The 22,396-nt window shown below is 41.0% G+C and overlaps 2 protein-coding genes across 2 annotated transcripts in view; one reads left to right on the top strand and one right to left on the bottom strand.

Moving 5' to 3' along the window:
* LOC311608820 (uncharacterized protein) overlaps positions 1-5,920 on the bottom strand; it is a gene marked incomplete at both ends in the record, with an annotated part of 41,317 nt that extends 35,397 nt beyond the window's left edge. The window contains 4 exons of the mRNA XM_084801445.1: positions 424-530; positions 1,506-1,679; positions 2,393-2,507; positions 5,667-5,920. Coding sequence (XP_084657571.1) covers positions 424-530; positions 1,506-1,679; positions 2,393-2,507; positions 5,667-5,920 — 650 coding nt within the window. The remainder of the gene's footprint in view (positions 1-423; positions 531-1,505; positions 1,680-2,392; positions 2,508-5,666) is intronic.
* The window catches only part of LOC311608241 (putative ankyrin repeat domain-containing protein 26-like protein), a 149,904-nt gene that overhangs the window by 109,015 nt on the left and 18,493 nt on the right, over positions 1-22,396 (top strand). The gene's annotated exons all lie outside the window — the stretch shown is intronic.

Genomic DNA, 22,396 nt, shown 5'->3' with positions numbered 1-22,396 from the left:
CAATAATCCTTAAAGCAATGAGTGGCCAAAAGTACAGCATGAGTTTCAAAACCTGTTAATGTAGACTGTAGCATTTTAAGAGAAAATAATAAAAAACAGAATAGAAATACTAAAATTGATTATAAATTTCATTTTCAAAAAAATTAACTAATCAACTAATGGGAAGTTGAAGTAAGTAACATAAAATCACCAGCAAGGCAGATGAAAATAAGAAAGTCAGTACTAAAAGAGGCTGTGAGCCCTGGTGCATACTATTTTCTTGTGGTCAGAACAGTCCTTTTTCCACGTGACATTTTCTGGGTGTTCCTCACCATGTCCATCCAAGTTTAAGACAATCTTCCTCCCATCAGTTTAGTGTTTCTGACTTAAGCCACTGTCACCCTATAGAACAGCACTGAGACTGTGAAAAAGAAGAGACTGTACCTGTTGGACTCAATGATTTCAGTTATGTCTGCACCACTCTCCTTTAAGAACGCTGCCATGAGATCTTTCTTTCTATATACAGCAAGGGAAAATGGTGTGAAGCCATTCTGTGAAAGAGAAAAAATATGTTTTAAATAATGGTGTGTTTCCCAAGTGAAAATTCATCACATTCTGTGTACATAAATATGTACTTTAGAGAGTCACAAAGGATAGATTTTCCTTCATCTCTGCTGCACTTTCCACACACAGATGCTTCCTCTCATTGACAGACCTTTCCCCTGCCCCACAGCCTCCTACTACTACTGCTCTCCAATATTCTCCCTAGAATGCTCATTGCTTCAAAGCATCTACCTCCATGAAGTTATCCATCCATTGCCCTCAAACCGGAACCTATAGTAAAGGTTTACATGGCCCTGTTGAATGAGGGAGCTCAAGGGAAGTCTCTGAAGCAAGGTTTCTCAATCTGTATTTCAAAAAATATTTCTTTCCTAGAGTAAGAATGGTTATCTCCAATATTTAACACCTCTTTTTATGGACACATGGATTCAAAAATAATTTGTAAACCTTGAGATTTTTTAATGATTACATTTCCAAATTTTCCTACATGACTTTGACCATATATTTTCTCATTTTCCATCCTATCTTATCTCTGAGAGATAAACCAATCCTGTATCTTCTCAACTGCAACAGATTCACATTGATTTCTTAAAATGTTTATTAAGAATTTATTTATTTTTCTGCTTGTATGTATGTGATGTGTATAGGACAAAGTTAATCTTTTTATTATTATTATTATTATTATTATTATTATTATTATTATTATTATTTATTATTATTATTATTATTGAGTTTTAAACAAAGCCCAATTCAGAGGAAAAAATGTGCTGCATTGTGTTCTTTTTGACTAACTACCACAAATATGAATAGCCTATTAGGCAAAAAATGTTTTGTACTTTTTAAAAGATTTTTAAAATATTTTACAGTTAACAGAATTAGTGAGAATCTTTGCGCTTTGGCGTGTGTGAAAGGGATCCCAGTGTCAGTGCTAGAACATGTTGGGAATGAAGGTGAATGGTTTTTACCTTTGTTTTTCCATTTATATTGACGTGGTGCTCCAGAAGTTCTCTCGCAATTGCTTGGTTTCCATTGTACACAGCATAGTGGAGGGCCGTATTTCCAAAGAAATCGGCCATGTGTGGATTGGCACCATGCTGCAGCAATAGCGAAACACATTTTGGGTTGTCCATCTCTGCGGCCTGTGGGTTTGATACAAAATCATAGATCTTCAATTCAAAGAAGTCAAGATAACCATTGCTGCAATTGCATTGGACATTTCCTGTATTTGAGACAAGTGGCTTAGGTGGTGTCCATTAGCCTTCTCATTTTGAGACAGGTCCTTGTGAAGTACCCCAGGCTTGCCTAAATTCAAAGTCCTCTTCCCTCAGTTTTCCTAGTATGTGAATGTCAGGGGTGTGTCACAATACCTAGATGCATGCTAGTTACTTGTTTTGGGGAATGGGATGTTTGGTTGGTTCATTGGTCGCATTTTCTTGTTTTTTTCCAATTTGATATAGGCTCCAGCCATCTGAAGAGAGGGAGCATTACTGAAGAATTGAATCTATCAGACTTGCCTGTGGGCAGGTCTGTGGTACAGTTTCTTGATTGAGATGGATGTGGAAAGGGCCAGATTCCTGGGATTGATGGCATGACTGTGCAGTGGTCCTGAGTTGTACAAGGAAGCAAGGTGACCACCCCATGAATCAGAAGTCTTCCCCTATGGTGTCTGCTTCAATTCCTCCCTCTGACTTCTTGACTGAAGCTTTTGCTCTGGTTTCCCTCAGTGATGGACTGTGATGGGGGAAATGCAAGCCTAATAAACATTTGCTTCCCTGAATTGGTTTTGTCAACACAAGACAAACAAGGACAAGATCTAATCCATTTCATACTGAAACTCCTGTCCAATCACTACCTTAATCAAGGGTGTGCAGCCTTCGTCATCCTGGACATTAATATTACTGTTGTTTTCTATGAGCACCTTTACTGTATATGTCTGGTTAGCAGCACACGCATAGTGCAGTGAAGTCCTAGAAATCAAAAGGACATTTTAGGAAGTCATGGAGTACGAAGGCAAAGTATAGTCAACTGTAAATACTATATACTAAGTAATTCATTTCCTTCTGAAATGAGAGATTCAACTGCAATGTCCTTATTTATTTTTGTCTCCGCTCCAGTGTTTGTCTTCTGTACTAGGGAAAGAGGGCATGGCTGCCCAGTTCAAGGCAATCAATATATCATAAGCTTCATCACTGCTCAGAGAAGCCTGTCTAGAAAACAGGAGAGCACCCAGTGACTTAAAGAGGCTTAGATTTGAATTCTTCTCTGTTCTATTACCTACTAGCTACTTCTTGGCTCTCTAGTATCTCCACAACTGAAATTCTTCATCCACTGCTCAGGGATTAAACAGTAGCTGTCTTGAATGGCTCTACTCTGATGCTTCAGTTCAAGCCTGCAGACAGCATGCACAAGTGTTTCCAGTACCTACCAGCTCAGCATTTGGTGGATAAAGATAATGATTCCTTCTCTTCCTGCTGCTATCTAACACAATGTCTCAATGACAGACAGAATTCTACCTAATGTACAGATGCACATTGTTATTCAAATATGGTCAGTATTTTTAAAATTCTATTGCTCAGGCTGGCCTTGAACTTGGTAGTCCTCCTAACAAATCCTCCTGGCATTTAGGGTGGCACACCAATACCAAGGTGACTATATTACTCTTACATTTTAGCATCTCTGGCATTGGAATGCCACTTGTAACTCATGATATTCTATAACTATGATTAGTAATAATTTTAACTTTGTCACTATACAAAATATAAGGCTGTCATTCAGTCCACTGTCTGTTACATTAAACGATATATGACAGAATCCACAGGCTCATGGAAAATCATGTAACTATGGACATTTTAACCAATGAAACTCAATGGGCAATGAGGTTTAGAATAGCAATAACAAAAAACTAACTTCTAAACTTTGTCACTAATACTTTGATTATTTATAAATTTCTTAAGGCCCAGGAGGAATCTTTCTGTCTTGCTGCCAACAGCAAATAACCTTTCATCAGCTTATAGATTCAGTGTTCATGATAGTCCAGGCTAAAATATATGGTAAAACACACCATCTTTGGTTGCATTATAGTCATTTATGCATCCCTGGATTCATAACAAAGTCAGTCAAATGTCTGTATAAGGACTTAACCCATGGCATTGTAGCTCCCTTGCTTTGATTTTCAAGTAGTTTTAAGCCTAAAACCCTAGTTCAATGAACACTGTCAATTTTATTCAACATGAAAAGTTACAGAATGCAAACACTTAATATTTCTAAAACTTAATATCACACTTCAAAGGCTATCATACATGAAATGAAATGTGACATAGTTTTAAGTTATGTGATCAGATTTATAGCCTGAGATATAATTTAACTAAAAAACAACTTTATGCTTAAATACGTTTTACAACACTCTGCCTTTAGAACACATTTTTGGTTTTGTTATTTTATTTTGTTGATAAGGGAGAAAATTTTCTGTTAAAAATTAGGGCAAGTTTTAATTTTCTTAACTTCTTGTGTGTGCAAGGAATTAAAAGGTTTAAAAGAGGAAATATCCCCAAAGACATTGAACGTGTATACTGTACATTAGATCTCTAAGTAACATATAGGGAATAAATAGATTACCAGAATGGATAAACATAGTTGGAAAATCAAATGTTGTTTTTTTAAAGAAACAGTTATGAAGGAAGGGAGCTTTTAAACAATAAATAATTCTTCTTTATTTGTATGCAGATTCAATTTGAAGACTGAGGAGTCTCGCAGACCCAGACTAACAAGTACAGAAGCACAGGGAGTATTGAAAGTGTCGCACTGAGTGACACTGGTGCCCTTGATAATCCAGGGTGAAATAGGAAGGGGAGAGGGTTGAGGCAGTGACTAAGTTGGTAAAGTGCTTGTCCTCTAATCCTGAGCTGCTGAGTGCAGAACCCCAGCCCCTGGAGAAACTAGTTATGGCAGTAGAGACAGGCAAATCCAAGAGCTTGCTTTGCTGCAGGTCTGGGTGAATTCAGTAAGCTCCCACACAATAAATCATACAAGGTGGAGATGTGGGTGAGTGAAAGAATCTCTCTTAAAAGCTGAGGTCCAGGGACCACAGGGAACTCAGCGGGGAACCACAAGGAGACTTGACTTTTTGACTTTGATCTGCAGAAACCACAAGGCAGAACAGACCTGCCATGTGGAGTTGCCCACCAACCTCCAGGCCCTTACCTGTACATGCGTGGGGCACATAGTCACACAGCTGTGCATGGGAGCACATACACACCTGCTCACAGGCACACAAAGATTTTTTAAAGAGGTGAAAATCAATAAAGACTTCAACGTCTAGTGTTCACACCTGTACCTTAACACAGGGACAAACATCCTACACACTTAGGGGTGTGTGGTAAACAGAGTCATCTTCCCTGTTAAAAATGTCCTCATAAGAGGCCTCAGCACACATTGGTCACAGTGACGTAGGATGGCTTTTTGTAACTTTTCTTTGTAGCTGTAACATGGGTAACACATTCAAAATTATATCTCATGGTGCATTTTCCTGCAATTTATATAAATTGTTATTTAAAAAATACATGTTAAGAGCTGGAGTCATAGGTTGCTGGTCAAGAGCTCTAGTTTTTCTCGTCGAGGATCTGTGTTTAATGCTGATCACACACATGGCAAGTCACAACCATTCTTAACTCCAGAGGATTCAGCATCCTCTTCTGACATATGTGGTCCATAAAAATTACATGCAAGAAAAGACATACAAAAATCTAAAAAAATCTATAACTATATACTATAATATATTATTAAGTAAGTAAAGTTAAATCCATATTGTCTTATTAGCTTAATCCCTTTAAGCGTCCAATAAACTCCTGTAAAATAGGCATTGTATAAGGAATCCAGCCAGCAACTAGAGTTTATTGTTTATGCTTCCTCTAAATAAGGTCTAAGACCTGGATGCTACCAAAGAGTTCAAGTCCCAGATTCTTAGGGTCCTAAAGCCATCAGAAAGCACAGCAGGCTTAGTGAAAAGAGAAGTAAAGCCTACCCTCTCCCACTGTCTAAGCAAGAAGCACTGAAAGGGGGTGCTTCTCCCTGATGGTCCCTAGCAGTCTCTGTCCCTGCTGCTCATCTCCTCTCCCAGGCCGTGTTACCTGTTCCTCCAGTCAGATTCGTCCACATGATAGCCACGGGAGTGGATGAAGTCCTGTACTAAGAGCCAATCACCCATGCTGGCAGCCATTTGGAACTGAGCCACAGGTACATATTGGTTGAGGTCGTAAGGCCATACATCTGGGTATTCAAGGCATCCATAGCCCAGACAGCACGCCCACAAGCGGGAGTACCAGTGTGCCTGCTCTGAGGCACTCTGCGTCTGAGCCTCATGTTCGGTGGTGTCTTCCTGCATGATGGAGGCCCAGGGCCACTCAGGCCCTTGCTGCCTTCCTCGCCCCTCCCCCTCCCTTCCTGCCACCCACTTCCTCCCAAATCCCAACTCTAAACCTTAAAAACACAGACAAATATCGCCAACACGCCACAGTCCCAGGAGCGAGCTTCCTGCCAGGGCAGGTGTGTAATTCAGTTAAAGCAGAATGCGTTTTTGTCGCCTAGCAACTAGGAAGCATGGTTGCATGCGAGTGCATGCGCTCCAAACTCCGTGCCCCACATGCCTACCTCAGACTCCAGGAACAGGAGCGAGCCTCCTGCCAGAGCAGGTGGGTAATTCAGTTAAAGCAGAATGCGTTTTCGTCGCCTAGCAACTAGGAAGCATGGTTGCGTGCCAGTGCATGCGCTCAAAACGCCATGCCACACATGCCTACCTCAGACTCCAATAACAGGAACCTGGCGGACTTTGCACAATTTACATGAATATTCTGTCAATCGCAGCTCTGGAGCCGACCTACCCTGTCTGGCCTCCGAAGGCCAGTGATGCGAGCTGGACGATGGTTCAGATCCTGCACAGCTCTGGGGTTGTCACCAGCTCAAGAAACCCAGTCATCACATTCCCTGAGGCCCTGAGGTTGGACCCTGGGAAGGGCCCTTAGCCTGATGGATGCTGATCTGTTATTTAGACTGCTTGCATTCTTTTCTTTCCATCTTTTAGCATTTTATACTGTTGCCCATCAGTCAGACTCCTAAGTCATTCCTCTCCCGTAAAGCTAAAGTGTGTGTGGTTCCTTGTTTAATTTGATGTTCTTAGATTCCTAGAGAGATAAAGATGACAAAACATGATTTTGATATCTGTAGTCTTTTCTAGTGCTTAATTAAAACTTTGTGTTGTGCAACTATTGGATATGTCCGTCATTTTTTTAAACTCTGCAAGCTCAGACATGACACTTCTGCCCTAAAATTCTCCCCTAATGCGTTCTCTCTTTGTGGGTGATATTTTAAAGGGTATTTAAAATTAGGCACTAGGGGCTGGAGAGATGGCTCAGAGGTTAAGAGCACTGACTGCTCTTCCAAAGGTCATGAGTTCAATTCCCAGCAACCACATGTTGGATCACAACCATCTGTAATGAGATTTGTATGCATAATAAATAAATAAATCTTTTTAAAAAATTAGGCACTATACAGAAATACAATGGATATTCCTGCCCTGATCTCATATCCGGAACTACTGCCGAGGAAGTTTCTGAATAGCAGGTTCAAAGCCCAGTCTACCAGATCCTCCTGGGTGGTGACTGAAAATGCAAGAGAGGAAAACACAGCTGTTGTCTCAGCCTTTACTATCCACAACTCTTGGAGGCTAAAGCTCTAGGCTGTAGTCAGGGAGTTAGGGAACTGAGTAAACAATTGTCTTTCTATGAGTTTGTCACAGCTTGTGAGTTATAAGGACTCAGTGTTACACAGAAATACTTCTTGGTCGCAAAACCATCCAGGTGGTGATTTCAACGTATCTTCATGAAGAAATGATTCAAAAGAAACTTGAAATTTAAAAAATCTGGTGGCTTCTGAGAGGTCTGGAGAGGGATGCTTAGAGGCAGAAATCAGCTTCATGGTCTACCAAAGCAAACACATGGGTTAGAGTATGTGTCTCAAGCCAATGCCAACAAACTTATGACAGAGACATGGTTAAGTTGCTCTAAGAGCATGAAGAAGGAAGGAAGGAAGAATACCAACTTCATGAGCGTGTAACTGAAACAATATCACTTACTGCAGCCACCAAAACAAATTGTGTGGGAGAACCACAGCCTCCCTTCTCCCTCTGTGTGTGTGTGTCAGGGGGGAGTGGGAGCTGTGGTTCTAACTGGAATAAACTCTCTCCATGTCTTCAACCTAAGCCAGAGAAAGGAGCTGCTCTTCACAGACACCAATACCTGAACAAGGATAGGAAACTTCAATGTGGCTTCTGATTTACTGAATATAGCAGAAGACAGAGAAAGAAATGCCAGCACCAAACAGAGTTTGCATGTGAAATTGATGTAAGTGGCCCTACACCACCAATTATTGAAATGACTCTTAGAGAACCTGACTGTCTCATGTTGTATGTTATGATGGGAAATATCCGTGGTGGTTGGATTCCTCAAATCTATCTATCTTCTATGGGTTCAGACAGAACAGGAAACAATAAAAAAAAAATTGGTCTTTTCCATCAAAAAAAAAAAAAAGAAAAAAAAAGAAAATATTTCAAGAATATCAGTCACCAATCACAATCTTGAATCACAAATGTAATTTTTATGAGATCTTCCAGTAAGGTATATTAAGAAGTCATAATAGGAATTCAAATTTTATGTGAATGTTAAGGTTTTTTACATTTCCCAGTGGAGCAATATCTGAAAAAGAGCTAAAATCAAAAGGTGCGCTAGTCTGTCCAGGCCTTGCAGGTGAGATGCTGGATGAGCATTGCTCTCAGGTGCTCTGTTCTTGGTGACAAAGAAGAGTTAGATGATGCTTTATACTCAAAATAAACATTAATTGCATCAAAGGCAAACTAGAGTGATTTTCTTCCTTAATTTGTGTCTTTTTTTTGTTTTTTTTTTTTGTTGTTGTTTTAAAAAAATTTTTTTTGTGTTCCTTTATTAATTTATTCTTGTTACATCTCAATGGTTATCCCATCCCTTGTATCCTCCCATTCTTCCCTCCCTCCTCTTTTCCCCTTATTCCCCTCCCCTATGACTGTTCCTGAGGGGGTTACCTTCCCCTGTATATGCTCATAGGGTATAAGTCTCTTCTTGGTAACCTGCTGTCCTTCCTCTGAGTGCCACCAGGTCTCCCCCTCCAGGGGACATGGTCAAAGGTGAGGCACCAGAGTATGTGAGAAAGTAATACTTAATTTGTGTCTTAACATATCTGGAATGCAGGCTTCCTTAAGAATCTCAAATCTGAATCTACATTGTCTGAAAAAAACTTGGTCTGATTTAAGTATATATGTGATACATCTGTGTAGATTAGATGTAGACCTTGTGCCTCTTAGCTTGTATGTTTCCTCTGCAATTGCAAGTCACAGTTGCTAGAGAATAGACTTTTCTTTCAGATTTCTAACAGTGCTTCATATTTTGCACGTGAACATCATTAGATGGTCCAATGACACTAAAGTCTTTTATGTTACAAAAAGGAACCAATACCATTCTCTTGAATTTGTTGATTTCATTAATACTGTAACGAACATCTGCCTACAATTCATCTATTTTAGACAGTATTTTTACCCTTATTTACCTCTTACTTTAATTATCTGCATTTAATGTGCCTATTCTGTGCCATACTCTTTTATGCTACACTCACAATAATTTTTAATTAATTAATCCTTTTTTATGCAGAGACTGAAAGGGGACTTTGTGATCTTTCTAGGCATTTGCTTTCTTCCTATTAGTGTTATTTCAAACACAGTTGTTAGGTTTAATTTTTTAATTAGCAGAAGATATGATAATACATTCTTTAATGCTACAAAAGTAATATTAGAACAATAGACCAGAGCAGGAGGAAGATAGAAATCATGACAGCATTCTTATGTACACAGAACTGAATGTACCATGCTGAATCACTGAGTCTCTATATGTTCTGTAACAATGGAAGCAACACCCTCAAGAGTATACACTTTAAGAACTCTCATCACATGTCTTTCACACATACATGGCCCCTGGAAACCACACTAGGTAGTGAGTACTCAAGAACCTAGATGAATCCAAGAGACAAGAGGAGAATGTCAAATGTCCTATTCTGTCATGCTAATGAGGAAACATCAGAAGGCAGGGGACAGGAAGGGGGACAGGAGATCAAAAGGAGTACATGACATCTGTTGATCCCATGGCAATCAACCCCAGTCAGAGCCCCAGAGGCCCAGGCCTGACTGAAACCCTTCTTGTTTTGCAAATTACTTTTATAGTTAGAGGGTCCTGAGGGTACATGACAATGATGGAGATCACTGACTCTTTCATACTTAGAAAAGCTGAGTCCAAAAGTCCAAGTCCAAGAGCCACAGGGCAGGGTGTTGCTAAGAGACAGAAAGGCTAGAACTGGAACTGCAGACTCTCTGATCCAAAGACAAACACAGGCAGAGATGGCCATTTGACAATGTCTGGGGTCCTTCCCAGTCAGGACTTACCTATAGCAGTCTGTCTGCTTGTCCTGCTCCTGAGCTTCTCTGTGGCCTCACTGTACTCATTTCCCAGGTTTGCAGGTCCTACATGACCTGCTCATGATCCATCTTCAGAAAAGATTTCGCCTGTGGTAGGTCCTGGCCCCAGGAACAAAGAACCTCATGGTCACAGGCCTCAAGGATCATAACAATTCAGGGAGTATGCTACCCTTCCACAGACCAGTGGAGGCGCTATCATGGATCCTATGTGCTGGATCACCCTAGTCCTTATTAAATGTGCTCTTTTGGCTATAGACCAGCAGAGGTAGGAATTCCAGAATTGGACAGGGCTTCCTGATCTTCTGCAGTAAGCCTGGAAGGCAGTTGATAAGTTCTCCGGAGACTATGCCATAGGTCTGGGCCCACCAGAAACTGTGAATGACATTTCTCTTGTCTTCATAACAGAGACTTAAAAACCTAGTGCCTATTACTGCATGGATGGCAAAGCACATAGTCTGAATTTCTGGGTAATGAGACCCAACATCAGGACAGCTTTAGAAACTCCCCTAGGAAATCTTGGGTAGAAATCTTTCTCCTCACATATAAATTCACTCATTCACTGGATTCCTTTCCCAGATTATTTGTAGTATTTTTAATTCCTAAGTGTTTTTCTACTTTCTTTCACTGTGGTTTTAGAGGTCAAACTTAGGGATTCATATACACCAAGTATTTACCACATAGCTGCCTATCTTGTCCACAAAAAGAGGGTTTCATGAGTAAACACTTTAGTTATTTCTTTCACTCATGTGGTCATTGAGATATCTACAATAAATCACTGTCACATACTACTTGCCACACATTAATGGCTCCCATTCCCTCATTACCTGTGACCTGCACATGGGTTTCCTTACACAGCTAAAGGTACAGTGGTAGGGAGTGAGCAGAGGACGAGGTGGAAGGTCCCCACCCTGACTCTTACTTGCTGAATACATGCCATGAGGGAAATCTTACTTTCAGTCCTAAGTCTAACTATCCATTCTTGAAACTGAAATCACTTGTGTGGTACCTGCTGCTATATGCCGCCTGACAATGTGTATACAGGTAGCCAAACACCTGTTCTATGACACTGTTTCCCCTCTCAATGTATTCTTTTTCACAATCTCGCCCTTCAATTTTCATGTACTCTCATCTCCACCTTGATTTCACTAGGTTTTGAAATAAGCATGTTAAGGATCGTGAGTTTCGGTTTAGAAGGAATCCATCTGTGGTCATTCTGAACAAGACAGGTGCATGGATTTAAAGCTGACAACACGGCAGTGCAGGATGGATTTGCTTCTGCTGGCCTTCCTGTGCTGACTCATGGCAGCCCAGGATATAGGTTAATAATGCTTGTCTGTGCCTCAGGAAGCACCAGCTGTAGAGTTGTTGACGTCCCAGATTCTTCATCAGTTCTAAGGAAGTAGAAGACAGTTCTTTATCTTTAGAAATGACTTTTCTGAAAATTGATTTTAGAACATTTGTTTAATAAAGGCAAATTTCTCTTTACACTTTCACGAGAGTGTTCTGTTTTGGGAAAATTTTATTTCTAAAGGAAGAAAAAGTGTAAGTATTTTATTTTTGTGTAGGCACATTGGTGTTGCAATGCTCTGCTCTTCTTTACCTAATGAAATTTGTGTATTTTAGGAAAATCTTCATTTGGCTCAAACAGATATCATGTCCCAAAGTAAACATTCTAATATTTTTTGAGAACTTCTTTGTGTCCTTCCAGTTCAGATGTCATAATTCTTACAAATGGCAGTGGCATTTGTTACATCATATAAATTGTTGCTAGTCTTTGGACTGCATTAACTACCACATATATATGTATGAGCTTGTTAGCGTGTTTCTTTTCTATTTTCTTGTTCCCTGTTTTTCCTTGTGAAATACAACACTGGTCATCATATTCTTTTGTATGTGAAATGGGACTGTTTTTCCTTTCTTCCTCATATTGGGTATGAGTCTGTAATTAATAGGATTTTAGTAAGGTGTCTATCACTATGCAATCCAATGTACATACATTTTTGCTTTTCAATAATTTGTATTTAATTCATTTGAACATTTTCCTTTGCTCTCCTTTCTTTCATAGAATTAGGCTTAAGATGTCCAAAATCCTGATTAAGAGTCCTTTGTAGTTTAACAGATTAAACTCTCTTAAGATAAGCAAACCCAGATAGGATTAGTTTTGTGAAGGAAAACCTCAGGTGTTGGTAATAGTATGTGATACTTCTCTCTTAAGACCAAACTCACTGATTATTTCAAAGTTAAAAACAAGAGGGAACAGAAGCGATATCCAAGCAAGATGTAAAGGTAGAGATGCAACAAGTGATCTTTGATCTGCTGCTTAAAGCTTTATCTATGGTAATTTTATATAAATAACTCTAAAGAAAAAGTCTGAGAAGTAATTTCCAACCTACAGTACTAAAATAAGTGAATTGTATACCATCTTTATGTTTTATTTTATAAAGCGTAAGAAATCTATGCATTTTAATTTACAGAGTTTAATCATGACTGAAGAATTCAAAGTGTGGTATACACTTGCAATCTCCACACTGAGGAAGTTGAGAGACATGGGTCTGGAGTTGGCCCCAAATTGGTCTACATGGTAAGGCTCTGCCTCAAGGAAACCACACAAGCAACCAGAAAACATGTAAAGTACTGAACATTACAATCTATCAAAAAAAATGACTGCCTCATGGTTTGTGTTAGGCTTCCCTGTCTTTCTCTAGGGCCAAAGTCCTCCCCAAGCACCTGTGTGCTGGAGCCAGTGTCCCTGTGACTGTGCTTCTTACTTGTAGTTCTGCATCACAATCCAAGAAATGGAGAGAGGGTTAGTGTTCTCCTGCAGGGGGCAGCATGAACGTAAAGATGATGGAAAAGGGAAGCAGAGAAAAAGTTTGGTCAACAAAGCACTTTTGATTTCTCCCTTAATAGTAGTTTGAAACTTCTTCATGATCACTGAGACCTGAATGTGACCTAACAAGAAAAAATTAGTCTAGACTCACTGACTTTATCTTGGCAGGCTCCTAGTAGCCTTCTGCCTTCTGGGAGAAGTTCACAGACACTTAACCATAAGAAAAGCTGAAACAAACCCCATGGATTTCAGTCTTTAGTTCATGTGCTGGCACACTGCTCAGGATTTTTCTAGCAATCTTCTCAGGTAAGAAAACACTTCTGTCATACCTTTCTTCTCCATCCTGGAAATCTCTTTGTGGGCCCTGAACTCTTCCTTTTCAACTTTTCTCCTACTCTTTTTATATTTTCATCATTCACAATTTTTGTTGTTATTATTGGTGAAGTTTTTTCTACTCCAAAGCAATTACAGATTTAAGAGCCTATTATAAAGGATTCCTTTCTCAGGTTTAGAATATAGGCAGACAAGAAATAGAAACATTTCATTCTCATAATCCATGTTGAGAGTAGAGAGAGAAGCCATCGTGATGACTACACTCAGGTGATACTTGTTTTCCATTTAGTCCTAGCCTCTTTCTCTTCCTTCTGACACACTCAGAGATGGCAGAGTGAGATGGCAGAAGTGAAGACAGAGGCTTGCCAAGCAAAAGAATGGTGTTTTTGTGGAAGCCTAGTCTTCAAGAAGCTGCAGTATCTAGACATGGAATCAATCTATGATTCCAGCTTCTTGGGTACATTTAAGAGATCAAACCAAGTTATGTATGACATTGATTTCAGTGCTATTTAAGTGATAGTTTTTACTAAAAATTATATATATATACATATACGTCTCTCTCTCTCTCTCTCTCTCTCTCTCTCTCTCTCTCTCTCTCTCTCTCTCACACACACACACACACACACACAGACACACACACACACACACACACACACACACACACACACACACACACACACACACAGACACACACACACACACAGACACACACACACACACACACACACATGTCTTGTCCTTTATTGAAACTTTTGTATTAGAAACAGATTTTTACAATTCTTTTAAATTGCTGGTGATATAATTTAAGTGTCAAACCACTCAGAGTCTTCGTGGTAAATACTTCAGACACATTTCTATTCCTTGTTTGCCTAGGAAGCCCAGCGATCTGTAACTGAATACATTCTCCGGTGCTGAGCAATGGGAGACCTACTGAAAGTTGCTGCTTTTGGTTTCAAGTGTAAATAACTTGGCTAACATGAATTACTCTTTATTACCACGAAATACACTTAGACTCAACATTATCCTTTAATAAGACTATAGCATATGTATTGGTTTTTTGTTTGTTTTTCTTTTGCTTAAAGGAAAAATTTCCAAATTTCCCTCTTATCATTTAATACAAATCGTGACCTTTTGTATGATATAGAAGCATTTGTTTTTTCCTTGTTTTTGTTTAGAATAAAACGGGGAAAGTTTTAATTTTCCCTTAACGATGTCACACTTTGTCTTAAAAAATGATGAGTACACAGTATGTGCTGTTCTTTGAAAACCAGGGCAAGAAGATAATTTAATAGGATTAAGTCCTACTATGAGTGCCAGGAACTTTTATTGTGGGCATCAGGACCCAAGAGTGAGTGAGGGTAACAGAGATGCCAACACTGGAAATAAGACTACAGAGACCAACATCAAGGAGGACTTCTATTTCATTTTGTAGAACTAAGCCTTTCATACATTCTGTTGACCAATGGGGTTAGGACCACTGGGATGTGGACATGAGCTCTGGGATAGCCAATCACTGTGAAGACCAGTTTACCTCCCTGAGGGAAGTGTTTGGCTGCAATGCACCATAAAACTTCCATGAAAATACTTATGCTGGTGGATCCGGACACAGGGCTCCCTTCACTAACTGATGCACCAACCAGAGACATGGCAAGCAAAGGACCAAGACCCACTAATCAGCAGTAGTCAATGGACATCTCATTTTCCACATGGGGAGGCCTGGAGCAGGGTACTGCCTCTGACAAGAGCTCTGGTGCCCTTGATTTGATCACTGTCCCTTAGGAGAGAGGTCCTGTAGAAAACACCTAGGATGGGGATGCAGGCTATCCAGAGGAGACCACATAGGCTGTGGTCAGATGGTGTAGTAGGAAGACTCCGCATGTCAGAGGTTACGGGGAGGGTAACAAAATGAAAAGGGGACAGTGGGAACAGGAAGATAAGAGTGAGTGGATTACAATTGCTGCAGTTAGCTTGCTGGCACACCTCCATGGTTACCCTTACTACTGCCTATTTCTGACCCTTTGATCACTCTTGGCACACTTTTTCTCCTATTGAGTTGCCTCATCAAGTGTTTAAACCTAATCTTAATGTGCCTTGTTATAGAGTGTTCTGTTGATATCCACGGCAGGCCTGCTTTTTTCTGACGGGAAAAATAGGAAGAAGCCACAGGAAGGATACTGCAAGGAAAAGTAGGGATCCTGGGGAGACGTGAGTGTTAGACGACTGGGATGGGGTGAAGGGAGGCTCTACTTCAGTGAGAATGTAATGTATGAAAGAATTAAAAACAACTATGACAAAATCAAAAGGAAACAAAGTACATGGTGTTTTACTTCATGTACACCTATGTTGATATCTGATCTCTAAGTTTTATCTTATATATAATTGGGAGGAAGGGTTTTCATTCTTTTTAAGTTTCCATAGCATCATTTGGAAGCTGAGGAGGGTAATGTCTACATATCTGGTGTTGTTGTAAAAATTGAAGAATTAATGTGCATAAGTACCATTTAAGTGATGTTTTTCTGGAAGCCCATACTGAACATTTATTGAGAATAAAAAAGCTCTAGGTCGAGGGAAGTTTTTTTCTCATAAATATTAGACATTTAAATTTTTTTACATATGTGTCTTTTATTAGAGTTATATACAATAACCTGCCTATAGTAGGAAGAACCATGACACAATTAGGGATTATAAATGTTACTCTCTTAATGTTTTGGCTATTTGTATTTGACAGCCTTGAAGAAAACATCTTTCCTATCTTGGTGCCTCTAAACTTCTTGAAGACTAAACCAATTAGTTTAGTTTCACAATTAAGCTTAGTTGTTTAGGGGTTAAGATGTTTTTAGGTCAGGATAGGTGTTTTAAGCTGATAATGATGAGAATCTGTGTGGAATTCTGTATAGCGCTCATGTCCTCAGATGGAGACAGCAGAAAGCCCAGAATCCAGATCTGTGTCATTAACATGAAGAGTATTGAACTCTGTGCCACCAGCGGGATCAAGGGTGGTGCTGGTGCCCATGCTTTTACTGGAGAGGTCAGTTGAATGTGCAGCATCAGCAGCTAGGTGAGCATCACTAGCAGGGTCCTCAGTGGCTTGGGGACCACAAACAGCAGCAGATTCAGCACAAGTGCTAAGCCTGTTACCATTGCCTTGAGCAAGAAAACGAAAGTCAAGAGCCAGGTCAGCACTGTGAGCAGCATCCACGGTGTCAGCTGTGAGGTGACCAGCAGCAGGCTCACAGTCAGTGTGTGGCCGGCCCCTTTCGTGCTCAGTGCAAAGATTTAAATCAACTGAGCAAACCAATTCAGGCTTTTGAGCCTTGTCCATGGCATCTGTGTCACCTGCATCACCAGTAGAGGCAGCAGGAGCTATCTTCCTGTGTCCAGTAGCTCTCAAGGCAGGAAGTCTACGCTGAAAGGATCTAAAATGGGGTTCATACAGATGAGTCGACTTCTCTTCAACCTTTCAAGAAATAAAGAGATGTTACAGTTCATTAATTTTATGATTTCCATTCACTTTAGCATGTTTTTTGTTAATGTCACTCTTGATGTCAGTCCCAAAATACTTGTGGCTCAGTGTAATTTAGTCATTATAGCCACTGATATCCTATAACCTCTGCTTCCTTTCAACTTAAGGACATGGTCTAGATTTACAGAATCCTCAAAAGGGGAGAGAAGTCTTTCTCCACTCTACTGCATCAGTCCTTTACCCATGGCCTTTCAAAATGGCCCACTGGGATACTGGGATAGCAAAATAATGAAGGTGAATTCTGATATGCATGAAAAAGTGTGCAATTACCCTAAGCAGAGGGAGCTGCTGAGCTGCATGTACAGAATCTGAAGATGCCTTCCAGCCTCTCACTACTTAACCATAAGTGTCATATGTGTGAGTGTTGGTGTGTTCCAGCACCACTGTGGCAGCTCAAAGGAGAACAGCTCCCATACTCACATAGATTGGAATGCTTGGTCCCTATTGGATGGAGCTATTTTTGGGAAGAAGTAGGAGGTGTGTCCTTGTTGGAGATGCTTCACTGCAGGTAGGCTTTGAGTTTTCCAAAGACATGTGCAATCTCCACAGAGCTATCTGCTTCCGGTTTGTGAATAAGGCTATGAGCTCTCAGTTTCTGCAGCCCATTGCCTGTCGGCATGAGGCCATGTTGGTGATGAAACTGTAGGTGTCCCTTTGGAACCATAAGCCTTGCCCCAAACAAACACTTCTCTCTACAAGCTGCCTTGATCATGATGTTTTATGCAAGCAGTAGAATGTTACTAATACAACCATTGACTACTTTTCTAGGAGTAATATGACAAAAGTCTAAAGTTTTTATTTACCCATCTTAAGGGATGTTGCCCAGTGTGACAAACAGAAGAGATGGTTCCACAATGCTGGCTTACAAAGGATACTCAGAATACCCACTGAATTAATTATATAAATTAAGCAAGGGAATGTTCTGAAAACAATGTAATGCTATTTGGAGGGTGCAAAGCTTCATATACATTTGAGAGCAAATAATGTGGAGATGCCTTCCTCATTCTATACAACACAGTGGGACTTGATACATAACAGCCTACTTTTTCCTTCAATGTCAAATGTGCTGATGCAATATGTCACTTCAATGAAAACCTCACACATTCTAAAACTTATCAAGCATGATCAAACAATGCAGCACAGAGGAGATAGAACAAAATACCTTAAGGAGCATTGGTGGGAACGGAAAGTAAGAGAAAGAAGTATACATACTACATGTGCGTAAAAACTCTAATGTGTTCAAGAGACAACCTTAAGTTATTTCTTAGAAGAGCGCTGGAAAAGGAACTTCTGTGATGAAGAATGTAAGAAAAATGGAGGAATATTGATAAAGCTGGGTTCGTTTTGTCTTGAACAATAAAAAGCTTTGGGGAGGGAGGCTCTCCCGAAACATCTCATATCTTAAACTAAGAAAATCTTATTTTCAACATGTTGGGATTACCTTTACATTTACTGCTTTTCTCGAGCCATCAGATGGGGGTTCTTTTTCAGGAGAAATGGTATTTTCAGAATTCTCAAGTTGTTCACGAACCATCTCCTTTGAGTCTTTTCTGATGTGCTCTCTACGAAGTTCATGCTCCAGTTCTCTCTGCTCGGGTATTGTTGCCTCATCTCGATTCATAGAAGACCGAGGCTGTAAAGATGTGCATTTAACATTGCATTTCTTCTTTATTTTGTCTTCTGGAGAGATTTTCTGTAGGTGAGGGAGTGAACGGTTATTCCGATTGATTCAACCTCATGACTCTTATGTTTCCTTGTACCTGAATAAATTATTTTTTGGTCCTCTTATTTTACAGGATACTAGCAAAAAAAAATGGTGCATAGAGTGCAGGTCTTCCATGGTCTATTTGCACTGACTGTACTGTTTATAACTTCCATAACAATATCTATTTGATATGTGGAAATATAATCTGAAGTTTGAATGAATGAGACCAGTCGGCTCAGAATTTTGAATGCTTAGTCCATGCTTGGTCGATCTTTTTTGCTAAGGATTCAGAGGCATGGCCTTGTACAAGGAGGTGTGTCACTGACGGTCCTGCCAAATCCAACTCTGCCTCATGCTTCTGGATGAGATACAATCTCTCAGTTGCTACTTCAGTACCCTGCCTGCCTATTTGCTGCTGAGGTCCCAGGCAAGAGCCATGGAAACTGTATGCAATCTGCAATTCAAATGCTTTACCTGACAAGTAGGCCCTGGTGTTCTCTCACAGCCACTGAAAATTCTGAGTCTATAAAGTATATTAAGAATCAGTGTGTTGAATTTCTGCTCCTATTACATCTCTCAGTATAGACACTGAAGACACCTGGAGACCATGTGGCAGAAGGAATTCTCCACAATTGGTCTGAATGCCTGGTAATAGGAAACTACATCTCTAACCCCAGTGACTGATCTTTTTACTTCCACTTAACTTGATGCCTGTTACTAACACCGTGCTCAGAATACCAGTCTGTACACAGGAGTTTTTGGACAAATGGATTGAACCAGAAATTGTCATAATGTGTGAGTTCACCCAGAAGCAAAAAGAGTTAAATGGTATATACTCACTTATATCAAGACACTAGTCCAAGGGGCATGTCCCCATGACAAATTTTATCTATCAGGAAAGTGGGTCAGAGGGGAGGACATCCTATAGAGACTATAGGAGTGAGAAACCTGGGAGAATGAGGAAATAGAAGGCTCCAGAGAGTCCTGGAAAACTACAGGCAGGTCTGGAACCTGGGATCCTCCACAAACTATGGCACCAGACAAGGAAAATATAGGCAGTAAACTTCGAACCCCTACCCAGACCTGCCGATGGACAGGACATTCTCCACCGTTAAGTGGACAAGGAGATACGACTTTCACACAAACTCTGGTGCCCCATATTTGACCATGTCCCTTGGATGGGGATGCCTGGTGGCACTCAGAGGAAGGATAATAGGTCACCAAGAAGAGACTTGATACCCTATGAGCATATACAGGGGGAGGAGGTCTCCCTCAGTCACAGACATAGTGGAGGGGAGTAGGGGAAGGAAGCAGGAGGGAGGGAGGAATGGGAGGATACAAGGGATGGGCTAACACCTGAGATGTCAAATGAGTATTGATATCAATAAAAAAAAGAAGATTGCTGGCAAAGGAACTTCTGTGATGAAGAATGTAAGTAAAACACTGGAACATTTATAAGGCTGGGTTCCTTTTGTCTTGAACAATAAACAGCTTTGCAGAGGGAGGCCCTCCAGAAACAACTCATATCTTACACTAAGAAAATCTTACTTTTTAACATGGTAGGATTACCTTTACATTTATTGCTCTTCTCGAGCCATCAGATGGGGGTTCTTTTTCAGGAGAAATGATATTTTCAGAATTCTCAAGTTGTTCACGAATAATCTCCTTTGAGTCTTTTCTGATGTGTTCTCTACGAAGTTCATGCTCCAGTTCTGTCTCTTTTCTCAGTGTTGCCTCATCGCGTTTCATAGGAGACCGAGGCTGTAAACATGGGCATTTAACATTCCGTTTCTTCTTTATTTTTTCTTCTGGAGTGATTTTCTGTAGGTGAGGGAGTGAACGGTTACTCCGACTGATTCAACCTCATGACTCTTATGTTTACTTGTACCTGATTAAATTATTTTTTGGTCCTCTTATATTATAGGATACTAACAAAAAAATGGTGCATAGAGTGCAGGTCTTCCATGGTCTAGTTGCACTGACTCTATTGTTTATACCTTCCATAACAATATCTATTTGCTATGTGGAAATATCATCAGAAGTTTGAATGAAGGAGTCCAGAATGCTCATAATTTTGAATATGTTGTCCATGCTTGGTCATTTTTTTTTTGCTAAGAATTGAGAGGCATGGCCTTGTTCAAGGATTTGTGTCACTGACCGTCCTCCCAAATCCAACTCTGTCTCTTGCTGCTGGATCATATGCAATTTCTCAGCTGCTACTTCAGTACCATGCCTGCCTACTTGTTGCTGAGGTCCCAGGTACAAGCCATGGAAACTGTATGCCATCCGCAATTCAAATGCTTTCCCTGACAAATTGGCCCTGGTGTCCTCTCACAGCCACTGAAAATTCTGAGTCTATAAAGTATATTAAGAATCACTGTGTTGAATTTCTGCTCCTTTTACATCTCTCAGTATAGACACTGAAGACACCTGGAGACCATGTGGCTGAAGGAATTCTCTACAATTGGTCTGAATGCCTGGTAATAGGAAACTACATCTCTAACCCCAGTGACTCATTTTTTACTTCCATTTAACTTGTTGTCTGTTACTGACATCTCGCTCATAATACCAGTCCGTACACAGGAATTTGTGGACAAACGGATTGAACTAGAAATTATCATAGTGAATGAGTTCACCCAGAAGCAAAAAGAGTTAGATGGTATATACTCACTTATATCGAGACACTAGTCCAAGGGGTACGTCCCCATGAAAATCTTTACCTACAGGAAAGTGGGTCAGAGGGGAGGACATCCTATAGAGACTATAGGAGTAAGAAGCCTGGGAGAATGAGGAAATAGAAGGATCCAGAGGGTCCTGGAAAACTACAGGCAGGTCTGGGCCCTGGGGTCCTCCTCAAATTATGGAACCAGCCAAGGAAAATATAGGCAGTAAACTGCGAATCCCTACCCAGATCAGCTGATGGACAGGACATTCCCCACCGTTAAGTGGACAAGGAGATATGACTTTCACAAAAACTCTGGTGCCTTATATTTGACCATGTTCCTTGGATGGGGATGCCTGGTGGCACTCAGAGGAAGGATAATAGGTCACCAAGAAGAGACTTGATACCCTATGAGCATATACAGGGGGAGGAGGTCCCCCTCAGTCATGGACATAGGGGATGAAAGTAGAGGGGAAGCAAGAGGTAGGGAGGAATGGGAGGATACAAGGGATGGGCTAACACCTGAGATGTATTATGTGTAAATTAACAACAATAAAAAAAAGAAGATCGCTAGCAAAGGAACTTCTGTGATGAAGAATGTAAGAAAAATTCAGGAGGATCCAAGATGGCGGCGAGCAGTGTGGACAGTGTTTGAAAGCTCCAGCGAACAATTCAAGGAATTGCACAGATTTCTGAGCCAGGAACACCAAGGTCCCCACACCACGGCAGCAGAAGTGCTCCACAGGTCGGAGGGACCAGGGTGCGGAGGACCTGCCTGCTCCTGCACACAGGAGGAGCGAGGACTCTCTCGGATCAGAGCGGCAGCGGTGGGGACAGCAGTGCCATCAGCGGCACCAGCGGCGGTGGCTGAGGTTTGCAGCTCAGAGCCTTCCAGTGGAGGTGATTAGTGTGGTGGACAGTGGGAGTTGCTGTGGGAGAGGGGACTCTGGACAGGATTTGGGTCGCGTGGTGCCTTGAGACCCAGGCTGGACTCAGCGGACGGTTCGGCCCGGAGTCCTGGGTGTGCTCAGGAGCTGTGCCGTGGAGAGGCTGGCTCGGCTCGGCGGGCAATTCTGCCCGAGGCGCAGCTCCCCTGCTGTGACACAGGCTGGGCGGAGTGCCCGCTTCTACCCTGGGCTCCGGCCTAGCGCAGACGCAGTTTTCCTGCTGTAACGCGAGCAGGGCGGAGTGCTCAGTTATACTCTGGGTGCTTGCTCAGCGCAGCCGCAGTTTTCCTGCTGTGATGCGGGCTGGGC

Source organism: Acomys minous (assembly GCF_964271855.1).
Source record: "Acomys minous genome assembly, chromosome: 11".
In the NCBI taxonomy this organism is placed as follows: domain Eukaryota; kingdom Metazoa; phylum Chordata; class Mammalia; order Rodentia; family Muridae; genus Acomys; species Acomys minous.
Note: the sequence above shows the minus strand (reverse complement) of the source record. Positions and strands in the feature narration are given on the sequence as shown.